Source organism: Bolinopsis microptera, chromosome 6 (assembly GCF_026151205.1).
Source record: "Bolinopsis microptera isolate Bmic1 chromosome 6, MBARI_Bmic_1.0, whole genome shotgun sequence".
In the NCBI taxonomy this organism is placed as follows: domain Eukaryota; kingdom Metazoa; phylum Ctenophora; class Tentaculata; order Lobata; family Bolinopsidae; genus Bolinopsis; species Bolinopsis microptera.
In genome coordinates, this window is record NC_087077.1 from 10,275,823 (window position 1) to 10,302,074 (window position 26,252).

The window sequence follows — 26,252 nt, forward strand, 5'->3', positions numbered from 1 at the left end:
TAGGTAGTAGGAACATTCCATTTGTAAATACAGACGATTTGTACAATTTAAGACTTTTAGCCTCTGATAGAGCGGGATGGAAGAAGTTGTTATAGTTTGTGTATCAGTATTTCTTTTTTTCTGGCTACTTATCAGATCTTTAAGATGTTCATTTATGTTCTATTTTTGATTTGAATAAAGTTATATAATAAACAAGTACATGCTTCATGTGATCGATTTAGATTCAAATCATAACGCTGGCTGCTTATTCTAACATGTCTGTTTACGGGTTGCATATACAACTTACAAATCGTACTATTATATAATTCCATATTACTTTCCCCAAACAATTCTCGAGAAAAGTAAAACACTTCTTCAAAACTGGGTATGTTAAATCAGATTTAAATCACACAATAACAAAGCAATTTAATCAACTTAGAGAAAATCAATTCAGTCATATTTAAAGGTTAAAGATGATTAATGGCATAACCAAAGTCGAACCTGCAGCACAGTCAAAGACGGTCGATTCCGATCGCACATTGGCAAAAAAGGTCATATTATAAACCCATCCAAAATTAAGTGGTTCGTAGGACCTCAACATGTCTCCAGATTGTATTTTAATAGGCAATTCCGAAATAACACTATGTATAGAACAAGACTGGTTCACAATACTTCGGAATCAGCTTTTGACAAAAAAAATCATGCTAGCCAGAATTTCACGGTATGAAATCATTGTCCTACAACAGGGTCTGCCAGGTGAAATTGTTTTTAGTGTTCATAGGGATCTTTAGATAATATTATTTAAATTCAAAAATTATGGAAAATCGTTATACCAGTAACCCGTCAAGACTAAAAACGTTGATCTTTAAACTTTTACAGATAAAAGAAGTAGACAATGATTATGAAGGTGAAGTTCTAAAAATTGAAATTGCGGCATTTAAAAATCAGTGGTCAGGAACTTAAAATATAAAATTCTATAAAACAGGGTGGACACATCAAGCGAACAAGTTTACAAAAATAAATCCGGCTAGTAACTTTCATCTACCTTGTAACCGTGGTCATCTTACATATAAATTCGCGCGCCACCACTTAATTAGTGGCCAGCGAATTCTTTGAATATTGGTAATAGATTCGTAGTATTTGAAAGCATTTTTCATGTAGCTTAATGTGATCGCAGGTTTAAAATCGTGGTTGCAACTTCACAAGCAAACCCAGAACAATATCAACTGCATATAAAATGCATTCAGATTCTACCCGATCACATATTGTCAACATTTCAAGAATTCGCGCAACACTAATGAAGTTGTGGCGCACAAATTTCGATGAGAAATTCCACGGTAACTTCTCAGTTCTCTGGTATGGGCAGGGAGCAAACTGTCAAGATGTAATCTTCAAGAAAATCAACCCACAAATCTTACATAACATCGCTTATAAAAACGCCAGTAGCCACGATAATATGTCTCTGTGGGCTGTAACTCAAGTTAACACTTTGAATTTAAACTAGTTTGCTTTTAAATATAACCCTGCTCCATAACAAACACTACCGTAGTGCGGTAGTGGGATCAATCAACAAAATAAATAGCAGATCTACAACTAAACTTAACATTTTGAACGCTCATCACAGATAACAAATCACAAAATTCATGTAGAAAATAACAACCATAATCTGAACGTGCTGTTACACACGCTACACTCTACATATATAACACAGGATTCCTCCTGCCGGTATTATTCAAATCCACACTAAGAACTTCTAATTAGTGTACTTATTAGAGTCCTAATTAGCGTATAATTTAACTCTAATTGCGGCTAATTATCTGTAGTTGTTGAACCTGGGATCGAAGGCCGGGTAGAGCAGCTGAGTGTCAAGTTGACGATTGTGTTCCCTCAGAGACCTGGTTCGGTAGTGTTCCACCAACTGGAATATAATTCATATTAATTAGTACAATTAACAATTAATATAATTAATATAAAATTTTATATGATGTGGTAAATAACTACTACAATGATAAATTGATAATATCATTTTAAGTACATAATTATTTAAAACCTTTTATAAAATGTTATAATCATTGTTGTGTTTCTTGCGGAGCAGAATAATTTGAATTTTCAGACTGCTCATTAAAAATTGCAATTCAGGGACAGAATGTGGCTAACAAATTCTTACTCCACTACCTACTGACTTGGTTAATACCTGGGTGATCGTGGAGAAAGTAGTTGGAGAGACCAAACCATATTTACTATGTTCGTGTAATATCGATACTTTCTTTATTTCGTCTTGAACGCTGAAATCAGAGATTATTTTAGTTTTGTTACACTAGTTCAGATCTTTTAAAGATTTTGTTTTTGGGAGCATTTACCTCTTGAGAAAAGAAGAGGAAGAAAAAGAAGAAGAAGAAGAAGAAGAAGAAGAAGAAGAAGAAGAAGAAGAAGAAAAAGAAGAAAAAGAAGAAGAAGAAGAAGAAGTCAACTCACACAATATCCAGAGTAAACTGGCCGGGTTTATGAATAGAGGGTCGGATGAGGAATGTGCCATCGGGTTTATTGAGCAGGATTTGTCGGTATTGTTCTCTTGACAGACCCTGCTTCAGGTATGTCTCCATCTGGAACTCCTGGTCTGACATCCTGGAAATGGTATTGTAAATTTATTTTGTATGTTTGATTACAAAGTCGACTATGCATGATTACAATGATATCGATGATTGATTATAAAGCCGCCCATGAACATGAACTTAACAATAACAGCGCCATCAAAAAATATTAGCTGAAGTGAAACAGCTACACTCGATGTCTAAAAGGAAACACTATTATCATCAGACATATATTGGAAATAATAAGCATGGCAATACACGTTAGTTGCACTTGTCAATGGTTCTGTTGAGAAATGGATGAGAAAGATATGTATAACTATCTCGACGTATTTTTTGTGTTCTAAAATTCTTACATTCTAAGTTTTCGCGGCACTGAAGCGCAATCAAATTTAAATAGGGCTATAAAGGCTAAGTTACAATATCTGATGACTGTAAACCCAGCACTTCGCAGTTCGCTGTGAACCTGCTGTAAACCAGAAAGAGATCATGCCCCCACAGCACAGGGTAGAACTACCCACTACCCACTACCCAGCACCATTCACAATATGAAAACTCAGAGATCACGTGACCTTGATAAACCAACCACGTCCTACTATATACTACGTCCTACTATATACTACGTCCTACTATATACTACGTCCTACTATATACTACGTCCTACTATATACTACGTCCTACTATATACTACGTCCTACTATATACTACGTCCGACTATATACTACGTCCTACTATATACTACGTCCTACTATATACTACGTCCTACTATATACCACGTCCTACTATATACTACGTCCTACTATATACTACGTCCTACTATATACTACGTCCTACTATATACTACGTCCTACTATATATACTACGTCCTACTATATACTACGTCCTACTATATACTACTATATACTACTTGGACCGTCACGGGACATTACAGTGATATAACCTGGGATATACCACTCCACGTGTAGGTAAAACAACCGGCACAGAAGAAAGAAACTCAGTATTATGGTCTGGTAGAGCACCACGCCCACAAATAGCGACCAAGTACATAATCAATAATGCGACACAGTAATATCCAGAACAAAGCCGAGCTCACAAAGGCAAACCAGGCTAGACAATGGTAGTTACATTTCCAGGATTATTCAGCCAAACTGCAGTCACACAGATTGATTTAGATTTCAACGTGTAACGCGTAGGCAAGGAATGTTAGGAAAATTCCCGAAAAAGGGGTAAATAATTACATAGGGGTGTACTGTACTGTACAACTTCTTATTTAAGGAGCTTAATCGGGACTAATAAAATTGGCCTGATGGTTTTAACCGCTGGTAAAATCATCATTTAATTCATTGATACCTTCATGTCTTTACTCTTAATTTGGATGTGGAATAGTAAAATCGGTGGCACAGTAAGGAATCAAGTTTCACTCGGAAGTCAGAAGATTCAGTAACAGGAATTTAAGAAACGTCCTATTCTGTAGGTTGTAATTTGAGTGTTCAGTTGCGTTGTTGTAATAGTCCCAGTAACTACATATTGCAACAAAATATGCCCACTGCACCTGGTAGAATCTGAATATGTAAATATCTCTTGCTAGATACACTGATAGAGCAGGGTTATTAGAGCAGGGTTATTAGAACACCAGCAGAGTATGGCTAGTTGCTCAGCCTCATAATCACATAATGGGAGGCTAGAAGGGGGGCACTTCCACCTGGGCCTGGTAGAATCTGAATATGTAAATATCTCTTGCTAGATACACTGATAGAGCAGGGTTATTAGAACACCAGCAGAGTATGGCTAGTTGCTCAGCCTCATAATGGGAGGCTAGAAGGGGGGCACTTTATCCTTTCTGACCGATCTTGGGGTAGCAGTTTAAAAAAAAGGGAGTGACAGTTTAGTGATGCTGTTATAGAGGACTTGGTATTGGCAAAAAAAATAATCTCATGACCCAGTGGACAAAACGTAAAATAGAAAAAGAAGTGAAATGAATGTAGACTGGGGAGGACTAATTGTTTGTAAGAATTTATTTTTAAAACAAAGACTGTTAAACATCATTGAACTGTCCAGGTATTTACAGGCTAAGCTAAGTTGTAGAGTGTAATTTTATTGACCGTGTCAAGTAAACTGAAGAATAATATACGCTTCTTAAACTAGTCGTTTCAACTTTTAACTGGTATCCTACACAGTTTGTATAATGTACAAGAATACTATTGACGATTTCTACAATTATACACCGTGACCGGAGGACAACTCTTTCGACAAAGCAGGGAAAATGGACGCTGACCCTCCTTAATTATCTAATTTAATAATCAATCAATCAATGAATTAATTAATTAATTAATTAATTAATTAATTAATTAGTATAATATAGAGCTCTTACACCGGGGGAGGCGGCGGCTGCAGGTTCTGTGGCTCCTCGTACCCAGGGTAGTTGTCCACATCAGCATAATCCTTCTTGTCCAAGTAGGACGCTCTCATTGCGTCCGGATCTATATTCCTGATTCGTAGCTGTCTGGTGTAGGGGATATGTCTGGTTTTTCATTAAAGTCATGGTTTTAAAATTAAACAGAAATCATTTCACGAAATCATTTTCGACTGTTCACTATTCGAGTATATTGACCATGATAATCACCAAGAAAATTTACCTGTCCAACTCATGTAATTTTCTAGAGTTTTCTTTTATTTCCAATTTTATAGCTTTTAATGCGTTATCAATTTTTCGCAAGCAACTCTGAGTCTGAAAATATCAAAAGATTAACATGATGAACTATGCAGTAACTAATCAAGATCGTATTAGATAAAAGAATATCTCAATGATTAACAATAAAGTAATGAATAAATGCATAAATGAATAAGAAACGAACGAATAAAGATGGAAATATAACTTCAAAAGATATGATCTGATTTACCAGAGTACCGGTATCTAAAAAATATCTGTTTTCAATACCAACAAACCGCACTTACCATACTGTGCTTTAACTCTAAATCACAACTTACCATACTGTGCTTTAACTCTAAATCACACTTACCATACTGTGCTTTAACTCTAAATCGTCGAGCACACGCTCTTCTGTCCTCCGTTGACTTTTTAACGCATTTGATTGTTCGTTCATAAGAGTCAATGCACTTTGCGACCTGGAATTTAGGCATTACCTTACTTTTCAAGCATTTAGATAGATATAAATTTATAAAATCTAAATCAAACTAAGTTGTCCAAAAGACAAATATCATAGTAAATCTTGCGGACTTTGACCAATATTGACGGTTTACTCACGACATCTTGTATCGTTCCTCGAAAAGCACGGATTGAGCTGACAACCAGTTGATAATATCTTGCTGGGCGGTTTGTATTCTGTTTATTGTCTCGATCTTTTCTACATATTCCTGCTTCTTATTTGCCTGCCCCTGCAAAAAGATTGGTGTGACATACCTGGCTCTTATTAAGTAAGATCACCAGCCAAGCACCAGCCACACATATTACCGAATACTCAAGATGCCAGGGGAGGTTCCAAAATATTTTAAAAAATCGATGTTCAAACGCTTCAACTCGTAACAGAGCAAAACCCCCGAATTTCTCATCGTTGAGAAAACTTGAAAATCTTACCTCGAAATTTTTGGTGAGCTCCTCAAGCATGTCGCTTATGGTGTTGTACTGATTCTCTAGATCCCCTGCTTCATCACGACCTCGAGCCTGCAAAGGAGAAAAAATATTTGTTTATTGTAGTGAGAGTTATCAAAATTTACTTTCATCAAAAAATACCTTTATATTCCGTTAATAATTTTCTTTGAAATTATTTTAGCAAGCCTGTTATTTATGGGTAACCTAGTTTGTAGTCGCTAAAGACAATAAGTGTATCTGTGGTGTTACCTACTGTCATATTGATAAGAGTGTGCTCTGCATGGTGCACGTGTGCTCTTGGCACACTTGTAAAACAACTACGTTCAATTTTGGTTTATCGATAAACGTCAACTTAATGCACAATCAAGCAAGCTGAAGAACTATTTCATACGTATCAAATTGGATGTGCTTTCTCTGGAGATAATATAGTGCGTGCTTAAGGGGGCCGGGGGGGGTCTTCATCAAAATTCTCTCGAAATTGACTTTGTAGTTGTTTCTGATGGAGGGGAGTGATATCTATCAGCTGTTTTTGGTCCCATGGAAAAATATTTTTCCTAACCGAAAATATTGCCGGTCAAAGGTCAGCGCTTATGTGTAATTGTATTGCGTGAGCGATTTTCAATCGCGCGCCCTGAAAATCGAGTCTAAAAATCTATCTCCTCCTACATTTTTTGAGCAATCACCCTGAAACTTTCAGGATATGTTCTAAGGACCATTTAGAAGAGATTGTCGGGCCAGAATTTTGAGATAGGCCTTAGAAAATTTTTTATTCGATTTTGAAAATCTTGGACCTGAAAAAATCGTCAAAATACGAGGTCCAAGATTTTCAAAATCGAATAAAAAATTTTCTAAGGCCTATCTCAAAATTCTGGCCCGACAATCTCTTCTAAATGGTCCTTAGAACATATCCTGAAAGTTTCAGGGTGATTGCTCAAAAAATGTAGGAGAAGATAGATTTTTAGACTCGATTTTCAGGGCGCGCGATTGAAAATCGCTCGCGCAATACAATTACACATAAGCGCTGACCTTTGACCGGCAATATTTTCGGTTAGGAAAAATATTTTTCCATGGGACCAAAAACAGCTGATAGATATCACTCCCCTCCATCAGAAACAACTACAAAGTCAATTTCGAGAGAATTTTGATGAAGACCCCCCCCGGCCCCCTTAACTGTAACTATGAAGCATATAACGACAATATTGGTGTACAAACCTTATCATTGAGGTTGTAAAAAGAGAAGCTACAGGACGGAGCCTCATCCAGGACAAAGGAAAATGTAACCATTTAAGCGACACACGATTGACTACAGACTCGTTAACAAACAAAAAACAGGTAATCTTAGACAGATTTTAAATTATGCCGACAAATACAGATTATACGATTTCAGTTCTACAGTTGTCTGAAGATGCTATTTTGAGTAGCAACCAAATCACATGTTCCTCCCCAATGTAGGATACAGATCTGTGGCTAATATCATGCTGCTCAAAGGACTGTTTCAGGTTTTGTTTCTGTTAATTATAGTGACGTGGACATGAGCCACATAATTTATCCTCGTGATCTGGATATAATTTAACAGTCGCGTTAAATATTCCAGATCATAGTGCGATAATATTTTTTAGACATATGTGATGATGACATGATAGTCCAGTCATTTATGGACATTTTTGGTTTGGTACCTGCAAATTTCTTGATACTCACGAAACTTTGCCTCCCAAAAGGTATGAATGAACGATTTCCGAGGGAAGACATTTTTTACCGTGGGGAAACCCCAGGAGGGCCACGCCCATATTGGCCCAATGATGCAACTGACCGTTTGCTCCTGATGGTCGTAGAGACTTCAAAATTGGCTTAAACGAAGCCAAGTTGTCGAGGGAAAAACCGGAGAAAATTCGCACAAAATATATCAAAATTGGTTAAATTAGTCATTTTTGCCTCCCTTTATATGTTGATAACTCGAAAAATAAGCATTTTAAGGTACCTAATGTTTCATAAGTTGTATATAAACATGGCCATTCTGCGCTGTTTGCACTAGTTTTAAAATCTCTAGGACCTTCATAGCCCAATTTACCAGATACTCATATTTTTCCATAATTTCTGGAACCGAAAATCAGTTTTCGGCAATAATTGAAAAAGTTAGCACTTAAAGGCATATTTGACTTCGTAAGTCAAAAATAAATGTGCCAATTGCGGTTCTTTTGCATTGCATCCGAAGACCTCCTTACAGGAATAAATAAGTAAATACGGCATATCTCATGTTTTAAGTCTGCCACCGTAGAACCTAATAGATTCAGACTGGCGAACAATTGTTGTGGAATAAAAAAAGGCCCAATATCGCCGTATCGGTTATGGCTGGGTGGCTCAGTTGTTAAATCTTCCTGCTTGTTAATCGCGAGGTACCAGGTTCGATTCCCAGCTGAGCTACCAGGCACCAGCCATGTGGTGAGCGCCAAGTGGCGTTATGATCTAGATACACACTTTTTAGAACAACAGGCAACGTTAGGCCACTGTGAGCGCCCCTACCTAAAATTTATGCCCTACTCAGGAAAAGAAAGTATGGTACACACTGCCTTAACCGTCACTGGCCTAATGTATAATTGAATCCTTCGGCTTCCTGTGATTGGCCGGTTAAACTTCTGTAACAATGTGGTTGTTGAAATTTCCGAAGTAAAATAAGTGTTAGATAAAATAAAACTGACAGACAGAAGGACATGTGGTCTTACCAGTGGTCGTGGTAGAGGCTGCGTTAAACAAATGTCAAGACCACTGTTGTAATGGCTAAGTGAGCTAGATTTGAAGTGCTGGATCAGCAGGGTGACCGAACTGTACTCTAAGGGGTGACTGAAACCATACTTTCCATCGTGGTGTAAAACTCTTATCAGTTTGTTGACACCGGCTTTCCTGAAAAGGTGAGGATTAAGGTTTTTGTTTAACATTCTAGGAGGTTCAAGGAAATTCTGGGAAATTCTACCAATTCCTATATCAGTATAAAAGGAACACAATGTTAGACCGTGTCTATAATTGCCATCAATGGATGAACACAAACTCCCTGTAAACTTTAAATTACAGTATTAGACAAGGAATGTTTGGTCGAGGGTTCCTGTGTTATGCAGAGCTTTGCACGCATGCGCGCGCTGCAATCGTGTAATCTACACAATGGATGTGAGGTAACTTACGTGCGCTAATTTCTTTTTTGGATAGAACAAACACTCCTAAACTAGCAATAGCAAATTATTATTCGTCCGGTTCAGCCTGCTCGTGGGTGGTCAGAAGATTTTACAGTTTTTAAACCCGGATACATTATATTGTGCTTGAAGCTTCCCACAAGGAATTTTTAAACAGAAAGACATTGTTATATGGCGCTGGCTGATGAGGCACGTCACTTAACAAAATTTAAAGTGTGATGCAACCCTGCCACTTAAATTCATACTAACTTTTAATCATACGAAGAATAGAAATCTAACAACTCATGGTATGATTCAAGAAAGGAAACATAGGAATTCAGACAACAACAAAAAAACAATTAGTAAAATGGTAGCATTGATAAGTTACCTTAAAGTGAGCGTATAGTGTCCTTTAGCGTTCATGGCATCTCTTACTAAAAACGTACCGTCTTCCTTATCTCTCATGGTTTCATTTACTTCCTCTCTGAAATTATTTGAGTATAAATGCTAACAAAAAGCTACATATTTTGCGTAGAGAACAATACGTTTATACTTTAAAGGGTGCTTAAATGCTTATAAAGGTATAATGCTGAGCGTTCTTTTGATGTATGCCACTTGTTAAGGAAGTACACATAAGCAGAATATATTTATTATAGGTGAACGATCAATGATAATAAGATAACAGAGGTAAGTTTCGTTTTAAAGATTAAATGCTGCTTTACATAATAAACATATATTTGCCGCCAGTGCGATAAAACTATTGGTCCGGTGAAGAATATAAAAAGTGAAATGAGCGAGTGTTTTGTTATTTAGGGGATGTAATATGGAAGTCATTGTTTTTACCGATGAAATAATAGCTTTCTTTCTGCGTTTCTATCAGGTTATTTAACAAATTTATCCTACTCAAGTTAATGATCTAATTAGAATACAAAGGACGAAGAATTGATTTAGTATAAAAAGACATATTCGTCAGACTGTTACCTTTCTCATAATAATTGTATTCTCACAACAATATTATATATTTCAACATCTATTAGATAGTAGCATCATAAGATCAAGCAGTCATGTAAAACTTGTAAAACTTGTAAGCTTGTATCATGTCTTGGTTATAAAACAAATTTATGTTGTATTTTATTTTAAGTCACCTTCAATTCATTCTCCTTACATGCAGACAAATACACATCTAAATTCTAAATAGCTATTAAACACTAATATCTACAGTGTATACTGCATGTCGTCTAACAGTAAAATTAAAGTTCTCTAAGTGGAAATGTAGACTCCGGCTCTCGTCCAGTGTGTACTTTATTCCACTGTCACTTTTAGTTCACATTACGAGTAATTACCCATAATTATTGGATTTAGGCTGACAGTTCAACTTGTGTCTGACCTGTCAGGGACTTACTCCTGGTCTAGGAGGCTTTACCAGAGGGTGTTACGAGAGGAGAGTGGGCTGTTTATCTGGGAAGACTTGAACTGTCTGATATGATTAAATGGACGTGAGATAGAGTTTAAGTGGTACTCTGCAACCTGTACCCTGCACAGTGCAACTGTGACCTGTACCCTGTACACTGCACAGTACAACCGTGACCTGTAACTCCATAGATTTACATGATATGTCTGAGCAATGCTCTCCGTACAACACTTCGTACTTCATCTCATTTTGCGATTCAGATTCTTTGCTTAACTGCAGCGACAGCCCCCTGTTTGTCGAATGCAAATGGTTTGAGTATTCACGTTGGTGTGGGATGGAACCTTCTGCCATACATTAAAACTCTATATTCTACTATAATATGATAATGTACACTTAGACAGATCCTTAAACAAGAACGTCCAGAAATAGCAACAACCCGAACAAATATGCCATATCACCAGGGATTACCCTCAAGGAGTAAATAACCAGATCGAAAGGACCAAGAATTAACAGACTTCCACAACACTTTTTGATTTTATGATGAAATATTTTTTGGAACCTCTATTTAAAAACATTTAAGATACATGCTTACACTTGTAAGTTCACCATATTTTCCCTACGAGACGATTATGTACTGTGCCTTACTTACTGTACTCTACTTTTCCACTTTAACAAATCTGACTGTTACACTTACAGTTAACCCTATTTTTAATTTAAGCCCAAATGTTAACTATAGAACAACAATGTTACCTTCATGTTTAGAAGTGGAAGTGAAATGAACACTTGTTCACATCAGTACTGCATTTGCGGTGTTTTGCTCATTACGTCATTCAAACAAGCACAGCAAAGAATGTGGCGAAATTTTCAGTATCTGAATGATACGGACAAATGTGATGCTTGTTAAGTGAAGTATGACGTATTGAGGACTTGAATCTCTCAATATTACTACTTAACTAACACTTTCAGGTTATAATGCAGCTAGAAGCCAATGTTAAGGTATGTTTTGCTACCAACAACTTAGTTTTAACTAAGATCGGATTGCCGCGAATTTGGTCGAATCAGTGAAACCATCTCTACTGTGGTTAACCCACTGTGATCAGGTATATAAAAATGTTACTGTATGTTATAATAATAGATGTGGATTCTGGGGGGGAGGTGAGGTATATTCTTGACGGATTTAACAACTGTATGTTAGGAAAGGGGGATATGTGGAGCACGTTATGAGCTATTAAGACACCTTTTTGCTAATATTATCGTATTTACATTTTCTCAGAGAAAACATTCTTTCTTGGCGATACTGGTTTTTCATTTGGTCGATTAGAGACAAAATTACCCAAATTTACCTCTGTGGATAGGAGACTAATTGTGGTTGCTATGGTGGCCATGGCAACGCACAAAATTCAGAAGTCGTCATTAAACTTTAGAACTACTAATGACGTTTTACAGAATGAAGTTTAGACAAAATATAAATACAAAATTATTCACAAAGTACATCCTAGGTTTTGAGACTGTTATAGTAGAATGTGTAGTGATGTGCTCAAGTTGTAACATTATATTTAAAGTAATAACAATTAAACGATTATCTGAAGATATAAACCTTACCTATTCTAAAGTTGCAATAAATGATAATTAAATAATGATGAAGATAATATAAAACTTACTCATTAAAAAGTAATAATAATTAAATAATGTTGAATAAACTTACTCATTACAAAGTAATAATAATTAAATAATGTTGAATTATAAACTTACTCATTACAAAGTAATAATAATGTTGAATAAAGTTACTCATTACAAAGTAATAATAATGTTGAATAAAGTTACTCATTACAAAGTAATAATAATGTTGAATAAACTTACTCATTACAAAAAGTAATGATAATTAAATAATGTTGAATAAACTTACTCATTACAAAGTAATAATAATGTTGAATAAAGTTACCTGGAACACTGGCCCCAATACCAGATCTGATCCGTAAGCTCCTCACTCCCTGCAAAATATATTCAATATTAGCTTCTCTACTATAGTTTAACGTAGTTTTTATACATTTGATGTTTATACATTATGTACTGTATTATATAATACTTTATACTGTACTGAGGTTCATAAATATCAACTTTTTAACTTAACAAGATAGCTCTATGCTATTGGCTTAACGTATTCAGTTTAACTGTATTGTACTAGTTTGAGTAGCTTTACTTAATCCAGTACACTATTCTACAAAACAGGGCGTAATATTTCTAGAGCTCTCAAACACCACACAACAATATGACAACCCAGCAAACCACGTACATAAAACATAAAATCACGTACCTACACACAAAACACACAGACAAGGCCCTTATCCGCACAATCAGCAAAACTCCGGCGCTAATAAAGGGCCCAATAAACTTGACAGGTGTTAGATTCGCTGTGATATACAGTGTTCTGCGTGCGCGCGGCTCACACCATCCACACACACTCTCTCTCTCTCTTCCCACTCTCTTTTTATGACTTCAGTACATTCCACAATCCACATGTGTACAGGTGGTATCAGATAACAGTGAACTATACTCTCTCTCTCGTCGAGAATTACCAGTGCGCACTACTCACATATACTATGTACTGTTACTAGTCACGTGATCTACACAGTTACATGTACAGTTACAGGATTACTAAATACTACTAGTACTGCTATACACGGAGAGAAACAAGGATTTCCGTCCTAACATACTCAAGTAAATGTTAAAGTGTATCATTATAATGTTATGTAACAGTTGTACAGTCCGTAAATATTTGGAGTATCTCAGGGTATATTTTCAGAAGAAAAGAGTATGTTAGTGGTAAGGGGGGGGGGGGGGGGGGATGCAACGTCAATTAATGTCAATTAATGTCAATTAATGTCAATTAATGTCAATGTCAGTTTTGCAAAATTTTGGAATACTGACATTAATTGACACGATATTTTTCGACCAGAGATTATGTAGTTCTACCATATTTTTAGCACTTTAGAACGTTTATATCATCAATTTATTCACTACTATCACATATGGAAATGTGAAATGTGAAAAAAATTCAGATCATTAAACAATAAAACTAAAATAATACGGTTTTCCGAAATTTATTTTTCTTAAATGGGCGTGGCTATCCAAGGGCGTGGTTCTCAACATAATCAGAACTTAAAACCCACATTAAACGAAATGCCTTCATGACATTTATATTTGAATAACGAATCTTAAACAGCTAACATTACTCCTTCATACTAAAAAAGCCGATTCTAGATATTTTACCTGTATAAGAAACCAATAAAATATGGGCGTGGCCGATGGGAAACCAAAGATGGAAGAGTTGGAAGCTGAAATTTTTTTGGTGGTCTTTGAACCTAAGGATCAACAGATAAGAACATACTCATAATAATTCAAGGACATTTTCTTTTTTTGAACCGGTCTAACTTACATAGACGTGAAAATCTTGAATATTTATCGAATAATGATAATCTCAAATTTCAAGACACATTAATGTCAATTAATGTCAATTAATGTCAATTAATGTCAATTAATGTCAATGTCAGTTTGGGGTTTTTATGGAATACTGACATTAATTGACGTTGCATCCCCCCCGTGGTAAGAAGGCATTAATCAACACCTTAGTACTATAAAGCAGGCCACACGCCCAATAAAGATTCTACCTCTAATCGCAAATTGCTGTTTTACAAAATTAAAGTCTTTCTAATTTTGATATTATAATGATTTAAAAGCTCTTACGGGTATCGGCCTTACAAAATGACAGGCCTCACAAAATGACAGCCCACATAGACCATGCTGTAGCTTAGGTTCCCTATACATTGAACCCTATTCCTTTTACTGTATGAAAGAAAAAGCATTAATTAACACTTCCCAAGGAATGATAATGACATAGAATCTATATTTCTTACATAAATATGGACGTTTTTGCTGTTCAGTCATTGCCCCGCCTAACTGTTACCCAGAATGGAGACCAAAGTTTTGAATTTAACCCCAGAAAACCAGGTACTACCATGACTTATGTCAATCAAAGACTACTCTGGTCAAATAAAAAAACTGATTTAGTGACTTTGGTAGAAGAAATGACAAAAAAATGACCTAGCCTCACAAAATGACAGTGTTATGCCTCACAAAATGACAATTTTATTTTATGATACAAAGATGGCATATTTATATTGGATGCCCCTTGCCTAATTATTGGTATTCTTAAACCCAGTAAGCTCATGATGAGCCTAAATTTGTTTGTTTGATCATCAATTTTGATCAAAATGCCTCACAAAATGACACCGAAAAGCCTCACAAAATGAAAATGTTTCAGATTGAATTATTTTCATCATCTAAAATGGATCAGAGACAGTCAATACAAGAAGGAGTTAAAAATAATCATAATCTGACAGTTAACAATCGAGTAGCATTAAAAAAGTGCAGTTCTGATATCAAAACTTTGATTTCCAACTCTTTGATTTCAAACTCTGATTTCAAAACTCAACGAAATAAAGCTTCTATTTTGTGAAAGCAGAGAGTAATAACAACTCCTAAAACATGTCAAACGTTAACTAAAGACATCTTTAAGGCTATTGTAAAAGTCAGCAATGTTATTAGATCCATAATTGCTCAGCAAGGGAACAAGGTGTTTATTGGATACCAGTCTATGTGTAAAGTCTATGACAGTATCTTTGTTCTTAGATGTTTCAATTGCCAGGAGTATGGTCATTACAGCAAAGAATGTAAAAATAAAGCTGATCCAGTTTGTGGGTTTTGCTCTGAAAATCATGAATCACGAGATTGCTTAAAAAAGACTGATGATCATGTTTTCAAGTGTTGTCACTGTGTCAGAGCAAAAAACAATGATACTAATCATCACACTGGAGATCCCAGATGTTCTGTATTTGTGGAACATCAGGAAAGAATAAAGAAGACAATTCCTTTTTATCAAAGCAAATGATCAGATCCAATGAATCGTCAGATTTCAACCTCCTTCTCTTTAATCCTAGATCAATCAACAACAAAGCTGATCTTTTTGTGAGCCTTTTGGAGGACAAAAATATTGATATTGCTGCTGTTTGTGAGACGTGGCTGACTAGCAACTCATCAGTAACCACTGCTATTATTAAGGAACGAGGTTACTCACTCCACCATAATTATAGGCTTAACGAGAGGGGTGGTGGCACTGCACTCATATTTCGGTCAAATTTAACGTGCTCTATGGAAAAGAGTAGGATAGTATTCAAACATTTCGAACTCACAATGGGAAAAGTTAAGACCAGCTCTAATAAGATTCTTCTTGTTGTAATGTACAGGACTCGCCCTTTAACCTCTGCTTTTACACAGGAACTTGACCTTCTTCTCTCTGATATTTCTACTCGCTGTGATAATATTGTCCTGGCCGGAGATCTCAACATACACTTTGATGGTAACAACAGGGTTGCATCTGATACTCTAAAGATACTCAGATCATATGGTCTTCATGCTCTGTATGATCGTCCAACACACATTGGTGGTGCATGTCTAGATCAGTTATTTACTTTCTCGCTGAACAACCATCTTCATTGCAATAATGTGTTTATTGACAATAGCGATACACTAGGCTCAGATCACTTTCCTATAATCTGTAACATAAGCAACACTTTAGGAAAGAAATATTTCAAATCAATTGAATTCAGAGATATTAAAGCTGTAGACAAGGATACCTTTTCACGTGACCTTAATGATGTTCTTGATCAGTTTGATGTTTCAGAATCATTTGAGACTTCTGTAGTGAGTCTTGATGCCTCTATAGTGAACCTTCTTGATGTTTATGCTCCATTAATTAGCAAAAGAGTGTCAGTAGTGGATAAAGCTCCATGGTTTGATAAGGAATATAGAGATCTGAGAAAACTTCGTCGTCGAGCCGAGAAAAAGAAAAATAGATCTGAGGGACACTTTCTGCACTACAAAGAACTCTGTCATGAGGCTACTACACTAGCTTTGACTAAAAAGAAAGATTTCTTGGAAACTGTTATCAATAAGTCAGAGAATAAAACTCGAACTCTCTATCAAGTTGTCAATAAGGTAATGGATCGTAAACAAAGTAGAATTCTACCTGACTACACTGATAATATTGAACTACTTGCATCTGACTTCAACAAGTTCTTCTCTGAAAAGGTTGAAAAGATTCGTGATAACATACCTGTTACCTCTATACCAGATTGCACTGATACTACTGTAACACCCCTCTTCGAATTTGAACCAACCTGTATCTCAGAACTTGAAGATATAATCAAGGAAAGTGGAATCAATTGTTCACCTAATGACTGTTTACCACAAGATCTTGTTAAGGATAATATCACTTCCCTATTGCATGTTTGGGTTGATCTTGTTAACCAATCGCTGTCCACCGGCAGTATGGATGGTGTTAAACTGGCTGACGTTATTCCCCTAGTGAAAGATGAGTCTCAGGATCCGAATATACTGAAAAACTACAGACCTGTCTCCAACCTTACATTCCTGGGAAAATTAATTGAGAGAGTAGTTTTGAGAAGACTTAACGAGCACCTTAGTCGGAATAATCTGAATTGTCAGGAACAATTTGCCTACAAGAAACACCACAGCACAGAAACTCTCTTGATAAAAATCGTTAATGATGTCCTTATTGCTGCAGATGAAAAAACAGCTACTGTTGTTATGCTGTTGGACCTCAGTGCAGCCTTTGATACTGTGGATCATAATTTACTTCTGAAGATCTTGAGGCAAGAAATAGGAATAAGGGGGTCAGCTCTGAGTTGGTTCACCAGCTTCCTAACAGGACGTTGTCAGCGTATCAGACTTGGTAAATCAGTCTCTGAAACCATAATTTTACGTTTTGGAGTACCTCAGGGCTCTGTGCTAGGCCCTGTACTTTTCAACATCTATATTAGATCATTGTACAGCTGTGTAAAAGAATCTGGGTTTTCTATTATTGGTTATGCAGACGATCATCAAATTATGAAATCTTTCAAACCCTCAGATCAGGTGAAAACCTTAACAAACCAACTGAGAAATTGTTTCTTGAGGATAAAGAATTGGATGTCTCAATATTATCTGCAATTAAATGACTCTAAAACTCAGCTTATAGTCTTTGGACCTAGAAAGGTACTAAATGAGATTGAACTTCATGGGGTTGAAATTGCTCCTAACACATTAGTTATGTTTGTCCCCACCGTTAAGAATCTAGGGTTGGTTATGGACAATCAACTAGTTTTTGATAAACAAATTATAAATCTCAAGAAGAAATGCTTTCATACCTTGCGCAATATCAGGAAAATCCGCTTCCTTTTGAATCTCAAACAGATTAAAGTCATCGTCAACAGTATAGTGGTATCATGTCTAGATTATTGTAACGGTTTATATTTTGGTATTGGCGAGAAGCTTTTACATCAGCTTCAGTTACTACAAAATGCTGCTGCAAAAGCCGTTACTGGTAAATATAAGCATGACCACCTGGAAGACGACCTGACTAATCTTCACTGGCTGGATGTAAAGAAAAGGATTGTGTTCAAAATATTACTGTTGTCTCACAAATCATTATTAGGGCTCGCTCCAACGTATATTCAAGACATGTTTCGGTACACTCATCATGGTCACACATTGAAACTTATGGTTCCATCGTTCAACTCTAAGTTTGGCGAGCGAAGCTTCTCAGTCGTGGCTCCAAAGATCTACAACCGTCTGTCTACTACCATCACATCAGCTGAATCCCTGGAATCTTTTAAAGCATTTCTAAAAACTTTCTTATTTAAACTGTCTCAGCATGAACTTGAAAAACTATATCAATGACTGATTTTGGCCTATATTTAGTGTTAGTTCTTTAGTTTTAAGTTTCACTCATATGAACGATATATTTTCAAGTATTTGATAGCAGTCCTAACTTTTATCATGATAGTTTCTGGGATGACTAGATTAAACACTGCTGAGTATAAGTTTATCTTAATAGTGGTGTTCTTAAACTTCAATTTATTATTATTATTAACTAAACACTGAAAAGTGATCTATCCAGCCATAGAAAATATCAAATATAACCAAATACTGTGTTCAAGTATGAAAACAAAAAATGATTTTTACGCCTCACAAAATGACATTTTTTAAATTTTTTCAAAGTAAAAAAAATGTTCCTTTTTAAATATATTTTGGTAAAAACAGAACTGGTATAATATAAACAACATATATATCTAACAGTAAGACACGTGAAAGAATAATGAAACTTTTTCCCAAATCGGATTTGAAGTGATGCCGTTTTGGGTTGTCATTTTGTAAGGCACTATCTCACGCGAAATTGCCCAACTTTTTTTAATCATCCTTTTTCCTGTAAAAGCTATTCTAATCTTCAATCTAATATATTTATCTAACTGTCCTAGGTGAAATCAAATTTCTATAGGCTGCTGTTAAAAAATGACAGCCGTGACGAAATTGTCATTTTGTAAGGCATGTTTTTTTGGAAGATTTCAAAGATGACAATTTTTATCGCAAAATTTACGGTTTTTCAATCAAATCAACCCCCAGGAAGAAAAATATACCTGTTGAACTACCTATCTGGATTATAAAACATGAACAAAACTCATTTTTGTGCATTTCAGAGCCATCTCCTTTTTCGTGTCATTTTGTAAGGCCGATACCCGTAATGGCTATTAAAATATAAACTAATTGATGGCATTTAAAAACCTCTCTCCGCACCAGGAGAGGTAGTAGTAGGAGGAGTAGGAGGTAGAGGAGAGTAAGCGTTGACGGACACATTACTGTTGGAGTCTGTAACACTACCCATACTGTCAGGGCGGGGTGGGCGCGGCGGTATACTGGGCGCTCCTGAGTGGTTGTCGTGTGAGTGGGTGGGGTTGTCGTTTGAGTGGGTGGGGTTGTCGTGTGAGTGGGTGGGGTTGTCGTGTGAGTGGGTGGGGTTGTCGTGTGAGTGGGTGGGGTTGTCGTGTGAGTGGGTGGGGTTGTCGTGTGAGTGGGTGGGGTTTTCATGTGAGTGGGTGGGGTTGTCATGTGAGTGGGTGGAGTAATTGTATGCCGTGCTAGTTTTCAACTAATTTTAGAGTAGTAAGCAGGAATAAAGAGCAGAAATAAAAGAACTCAAGAAGGGAAATAGAAAACAGGTCACGTGTGTTTACCTGGACTTGGAGCAACTTCCCGCACGTAGTTACCGGGAAAGTAGCCCACTTGTTGGGAGCGGGTGTTGGTACCGTTCCACCATTCGTTCTTATCAGGCGGTGTCTGCTTCATTACTACCACATCTCCCTGGATTACCCCCATTATTGTCAAATTACACTACTTGGTCAGGACTTGGTCTGCATGTTTTGGCCGGGACTTGTACTAAGCAGAGACCGGGATTTTAAGTTACAGGAAATTTCTATAACGGACACAAAAAACATTCGAGAACAAACTTGGAGCACAATCTGGAGCATTAGGATATGGTTTTGGAACGATGAATTTATAAAATCGAAAGTCAAAACTAGAGTTTGAACAATGCAACCCTAACTCTCTAACTACATTAATAGTTTTATTTTCCCTCGCGAATTCCGCTGTAATCCGTTAGGGCTCTCAATTAATTAAAATGCACCAGTTGTGGCGTATAAAAACTGACCGTAGCTATAACCATAAAAGTGGTTAAAAAATCAGCCAAATTACTGAATTTTGAGGTTAAGTTACAATGATCAATCTCTACTATAATTCAAAGAATTGTGTTTGTATGTACGACCGCCCACGTGCAAATTAGATGAAAAATAGGAATTTGCATAGTAACCATGGTAATGGTGTTGAAACGCGCACATGCACGTGCAATGATTGTTTTTACGTCATTTTTTATCGGTTTTGTTGATATTACGTTGTGATTAGTGCGAGCAACATTTTAATCGGCTGTATACTCGATTATGACGGATATCTTTTTACGCGATTTAAACTTAATAACAAAAAATAGAAACCTACTAGCTTCATCCCTGTGACCACGGGCTTTCTAGTCTCTACTATAATTCAGAGAATTATTTTTGTTGTATGTACGACCGCCCACGTGCAAATCAGACGAGAAATAGGAAGTTGCGTAGTAACCATGGTAACAAGGATTGCTACACGCACGTGCACGTGCAATGATTGTTTTAACGTCATTTTTTATCGGTTTTGTTGATATTAAGTTGTGTTTAGTGCGAGCAACATTTTAATCGGCTGTATCTTCGGTTGTGTAGGATATTTTTTTACGCGATTTAAACTTACTAACAAAAATACTATTAGTATTACTATTAGCACACTTCCCTGTGACCACGGGTTTTCTAGTCTCTAATAAAATAAAGCAGAGTAGATAATGTAAATATCATTGAAACTCACTTGTCGCAGCTCAATTTCGCCTGTGGTAAGGGGCGCGAAGTCATGGACAGCTTCGAACCTCAGAATCATGTTCTCTTCCTCTTCATTATACATGAACCTCCATCTCGGTTTCTTCTTCCTTCATAACCATTAGCTACTGGTAAATTGAGAATTTTAATCTTGGTATGCAAACCAGCATAGTATATTATAATGGTTTTACATATTTTATCCGAACAATTCGAATACAAAATCATGTACTTACAACTAGATTGTCGTGAAATTCGAATAAAGAAATTGAGTAGATAAATAAAGGTAACACAATGCCTAAACTGATGCGATAATATATAAAATCCTCAAATATTTCTACAATCATAGGGAATCTTTTAAATCCCAAAAATGTGCAAAAATATCATAACTACAAAAAATTCTACTCAAATTTTAATTTGTTACAGTTAACATCCTAAACAATTCAAAACAAAATACCATCTCAAAAAAAAGGAATCACAACAGCAATAATCACTGGACAGGGCCCTTCATTACGGTTATCTTGTAAAGATTGTTAGAGCTGCTGGGTTGCTTACTTCTCTGATCTAGCACTGTGCCCCCGAACACGTAAATACCGTCCCCCACTAAAATAGTTCTGTGAAATATGGAATACCTCGGGGCTAAAAGTGGGGGGTTTTTAGTTACTGGCATCCAGGATACTGAATTGTTTTCAAGAATACCATCAAAGTTAAGTATGAAGGTATGGTAGTAATCTTGTCTGTATATTTCATCTCCCGTAGGTTTTCTGATCGTATCTGCCTCGTAAAAATTCAAGTTTTGACCATGGTCTGGAACCTTTTTGATGTAGCCTGATCGTTGAAAATAAATCAAAGAATTTTGCACCCTAGCAAAGTCGTTGACAAACGCCGGATAAAGACCATTGTAAACATCCCAATTATTAACAACAATGCTGGTTAGTTGGAAATCTGAAAAATTATCATTAAACTTGATCAAGCAAGCGTCTGTTCGTATCAAATGCTGACTTGTTAAATCTGGAGCTTGCGTCATACCCCCATATATCAACAGTGTCTGTTCATCTATCTTAACTTGGGAGTGAAATATTCGAAGATGCTGAAACTGAAACCTTCTCGACTCTGACACGGTGAAAAGTCCACTGTTAAGATCTCTTTTCAAGTCACAAACCTCAATAGCATCACACATGTCGACCACTGAACTGAACCCCCCAGATAGCACAAGTTTAGTGGAGTCACCCAGACATGTGGACTCGTGGTAACACCGTATGTTTAGTAACGATCCCGGAGATTTGTACCACAAACTCCTCCCAATGTCAAAGAAATGAACATCATCATGAACAATCTCAGCGGGCCTGATAGACGTTCTGAGTCTGGTAGAAACACAACCCCCGTCACAATAAGAGTGTCCTTGACTCGTGTTACACTAACTTTAGATCTGGGTGTGGGTGGGGTGCCGGACGTGCTGACCTTCTCCCAGCTTTGTAGCAACACGTTGTATCTGAACATGTCATTGAAATAGGAGGAGCTGGCTAGCGCTGTCCCACCGCTCTCTCCACCGTACACGTATATACACTGTCCGTGGAACGCAGCATGGTGAAAAGATCGCGGGGCAGGCATTCCCAGTTGCTGGGCTGAATTCCTGGGTTTGACATGTTTTGGAACGAAATGAAGGGATCTCGCCCGGCTAACCTCACCACACTGTCTCCAAACAAAGTTACCTTTCTGGGCTTGATCTAAAAATAGGCTGTGTTTGTGCCGATAAATAGAAACACATATTTTCCTCCATTGTAGGCATACTTGAGATGCTGTCTGTAGTTCACATACAACTGAGAGATAGGACAGGATGTGTTCAAGTAACTCCTCTGGAAGACATGATACTTCCATCACCTTGGAACCAATGTGTTATTAAATTTACTGGTTACAAAAAATCACAATATTTAATAATGAATATAACGCAAAAAATGTCAAATACGCTCATTTACACATGACAGAAAATAGAGGATTTTTCAGAAAAATTAATCTATTTCCCCACTTTTACCAACGTGTCTGATCACGTGAGAATCCCCTGAATAATTTAAGGGACAATAATTGTAGTTGAAGTTAAACAAGATATCAAATTGTTTTTGCATTATCACCCAAATTCTAAGTCGACTATTATTTCACAAAAAACTTTATTGGGTTGCTTGAGCTGCTGTATGACACACCATTAAAGAGGTAAATAGTATTTCCAGCCAGAACTGAGGTTTGAATAATAGGCCAAAACGGTGTTCTAATAACGGGATTTTTGGCGACAGGTTTCCAACAAATTTCACCTTTTTCTTTAACAATATCGAAATTGAGAATAAAAGCGTAAGTACAACCATAATCTAAGGATAGCAGTTGGGCTAGATACCCATCGTGGTCTTGTTCAAGTAACGTTGGAGTAACACCAGATTCTTTAATTGTTATTGCTTTTTGAATAAAAATCAGTGAATTTCCAACCATCACGGGATTATCAACAAATGCAGGATACAAACCTCCGTATATATACCAACATCTTTAACAGTAACGTTTGTGAATTGTACGTCAGTAAAAGATTCGTTAAATGTGATTAACCCTGCATCGTTTCTTATGCAAGAAAATTCATAGTCTCCATCTATGAAACCCCCATAAATCAAAATGGTATGGTCATCGACCTTAGTTTGGGCATACAACTGCCTAAGATACGTATCTGGTAACCTCCAGTGCTTTGATCGAGCTACTACATATCTATGATTTATCTTTTCCATGAAATTAGCTTCGATTGAAAGATGGATTCCAAAAGAAATATCATAGTTTACGAAAGAGATGTGTATAAGTTTCAGACATTCAGATTTACCCAAACAGACTGAGTTGCTGTGAGGTTGGCTGTAATGTGTTGAGCCAGCTTTGTACCATACACCTTTGCTAATATTGAAAAAGTGCACTTCACGATTTTCCTTCAATATCTCATTATGATATCCATTCGATATAATTAAATTGTCTTTGAACCTTGCCAGACTGAAGCCAGACAATTTAGGTTGCGTTTCACACAATAATATCTCCAACGTTTTGTTAAGAACATCATAGCTATACGTATTTCGATTTGGCAATGGGTGATTGGCTTCTGAAATTGAACTGCAATAGGACCAACCGTAAACATAAATCTTCTGGCCATAAAATTGAGCTTGATGGATTCGTTTGTAACCAATTTTCCAAAGCCTTTGGGAAACACAAGTTCTAGTCGACAGCACTGAATCATGTATATTTTTTCTTGAATCTGGAACAACTGTAGGTGATCCAGTGGAAAGTGCACATTGCCATACAAAGTTTCCTTTCTGAGTAGGAACCGACCGGAAATCCGGCTGAATCCGGTTCCGGCCGGATATCCGGCTTCAAAATCCGGTTCCGGTTCCGGCTCCGGCTGGAAAAAAATTTGCCGGATTTTTGCCGGATTTCAGTTTTTTTTACCGAAAAAAAATCAAAAAAATATTTTCGGCTAATAATGAACAGGGTAGCCTGAATCGTGGAAAAAAGTGGTTTTCAGAAAAACTTCGAAAAATTGTAACTTAAAAGTTTTCGGTCCGAGTCGTTCTCGAGACGTACAGCTCGAGAGCTCCCGCTTCCGAGCTCGTGTTGCAAAGGGGAGGCCTGCCTTCCAAGATCACATTACCGGGGGAAACGTCGAGTCCAGAATTGTGTATCGATGGGTAGGTGCGGACTTCGAAAAACCGAAAAAATATTTTCGGCTAATAATGAACAGAGTAGCCTGAATCGTGGAAAAAAGTGGTTTTCAGAAAAACTTTGAAAAATTTTGACTTAGAAGTTTTTCGGTCCGAGTCGTTCTCGAGACGTACCTCCTGTATCGAGAGCTCCCGCTTCCGAGCTCGTGTTGCAAAGGGGAGGCCTGCCTTCCAAGATCACATTACCGGGGGAAACGTCGAGTCCAGAATTGTGTATCGATGGGTAGGTGCGGACTTCGAAAAACCGAAAAAATATTTTCGGCTAATAATGAACAGAGTAGCCTGAATCGTGGAAAAAAGTGGTTTTCAGAAAAACTTTGAAAAATTTTGACTTAGAAGTTTTTCGGTCCGAGTCGTTCTCGAGACGTACCTCCTGTATCGAGAGCTCCCGCTTCCGAGCTCGTATTGCAAAGGGGAGGCCTGCCTTTCGAGATCACATTACCAGGGGAAACCTCGAGTCCAGAATTGTGTATCGAGGGGTAGGTGGGGACTTCGAAAAACCGAAAAAATATTTTCGGCTAATAATGAACAGGGTAGCCTGAATCGTGGAAAAAAGTGGTTTTCAGAAAAACTTCGAAAAATTTTAACTTAAAAGTTTTCGGTCCGAGTCGTTCTCGAGACGTACAGCTCCTGTATCGAGAGCTCCCGCTTCCGAGCTCGTGTTGCAAAGGGGAGGCCTGCCTTCCGTGATCACATTACCAGGGGAAACATCGAGTCCAGAATTGTGTATCGAGGGGTAGGTGGGGACTTCGAAAAACCGAAAAAATATTTTCGGCTAATAATGAACAGGGTAGCCTGAATCGTGGAAAAAAGTGGTTTTCAGAAAAACTTCGAAAAATTTTAACTTAGAAGTTTTCGGTCCGAGTCGTTCTCGAGACGTACCTCCTGTATCGAGAGCTCCCGCTTCCGAGCTCGTGTTGCAAAGGGGAGGCCTGCCTTCCGAGATCGCATTACCGGGGTCCAGAATACAAAATAGTGTATCGAGGGGTATCGAGGGGTAGGTGCGGACTTAGAAAAAACCGGAAAATATTTTGGGCCACCTCCCTGGGCTAGCCCCCGGCTATAATCGCAAAATTGGCAGTATTTAATCTTCTGATTATGAAATACGAAATATGAAGGTCACGTGTTCAGGGTCTGGGTAGCTACTTAATTAGCTCATTACTGCAATCACGTGACTCAGCTCTAGACGCCAGACGGTGATTAGTACTGTACTATCTAGTGCCTGCTTACGAACAACCTTATTAAGCACCTCTGGTTGTAAGTCACGTGACCCAATGATACTCAGACTTGCATGAAAAAAAGGGAATTCGCACAAACGCGCTCAATCAGGGGTCTGGCAGCATATGCCAATTAGATATCATTTCTGATTATTACTCGTCTAGTGTCGTGACTCGTGTCTACTCGTGTTACATTGTGTCTGCTACGTACT

At 37.2% G+C, this 26,252-nt stretch overlaps 1 protein-coding gene across 2 annotated transcripts; it reads right to left on the bottom strand.

Moving 5' to 3' along the window:
- Window positions 1-350: 350 nt before the first annotated feature.
- Window positions 351-21,222, bottom strand: LOC134817589 (phosphatidylinositol 3-kinase regulatory subunit gamma-like). Of its 2 annotated transcripts, none has more exons than XM_063826794.1 (14): window positions 21,085-21,222; window positions 19,878-20,004; window positions 19,441-19,569; window positions 12,692-12,740; window positions 9,727-9,822; window positions 8,898-9,075; window positions 6,163-6,249; window positions 5,833-5,963; window positions 5,588-5,693; window positions 5,204-5,295; window positions 4,939-5,070; window positions 2,455-2,604; window positions 2,174-2,264; window positions 351-1,897 (listed from the first exon to the last, which is right to left on the bottom strand). In XM_063826794.1, the coding sequence occupies exons 1-14, from the start codon at window positions 21,175-21,177 to the stop codon at window positions 1,793-1,795; spliced, it is 1,566 nt and encodes a 521-aa protein (XP_063682864.1). In that variant the 5' UTR covers window positions 21,178-21,222; the 3' UTR covers window positions 351-1,792. The 2 variants fall into 2 exon arrangements, with proteins under 2 accessions (XP_063682864.1, XP_063682863.1); XM_063826793.1 differs by having other exon boundaries at window positions 19,429-19,569.
- Between the last annotated feature and the right edge of the window lie 5,030 nt (window positions 21,223-26,252).

Bases quoted from the DNA above. Each gene is read 5' to 3' on its own strand.
- LOC134817589 (XM_063826793.1), bottom strand. From the start codon at position 21,177: ATGTATAATGAAGAGGAAGAGAACATGATTCTGAGGTTCGAAGCTGTC. The intron at 5,964-6,162 runs GTAAGATTTTCA...ATCTTTTTGCAG, and splicing joins AGCTCACCAAAAATTTCGAG to GGGCAGGCAAATAAGAAGCA. The intron at 5,296-5,587 runs GTAAGTGTGATT...TGATATTTTCAG, and splicing joins TAGAGTTAAAGCACAGTATG to ACTCAGAGTTGCTTGCGAAA.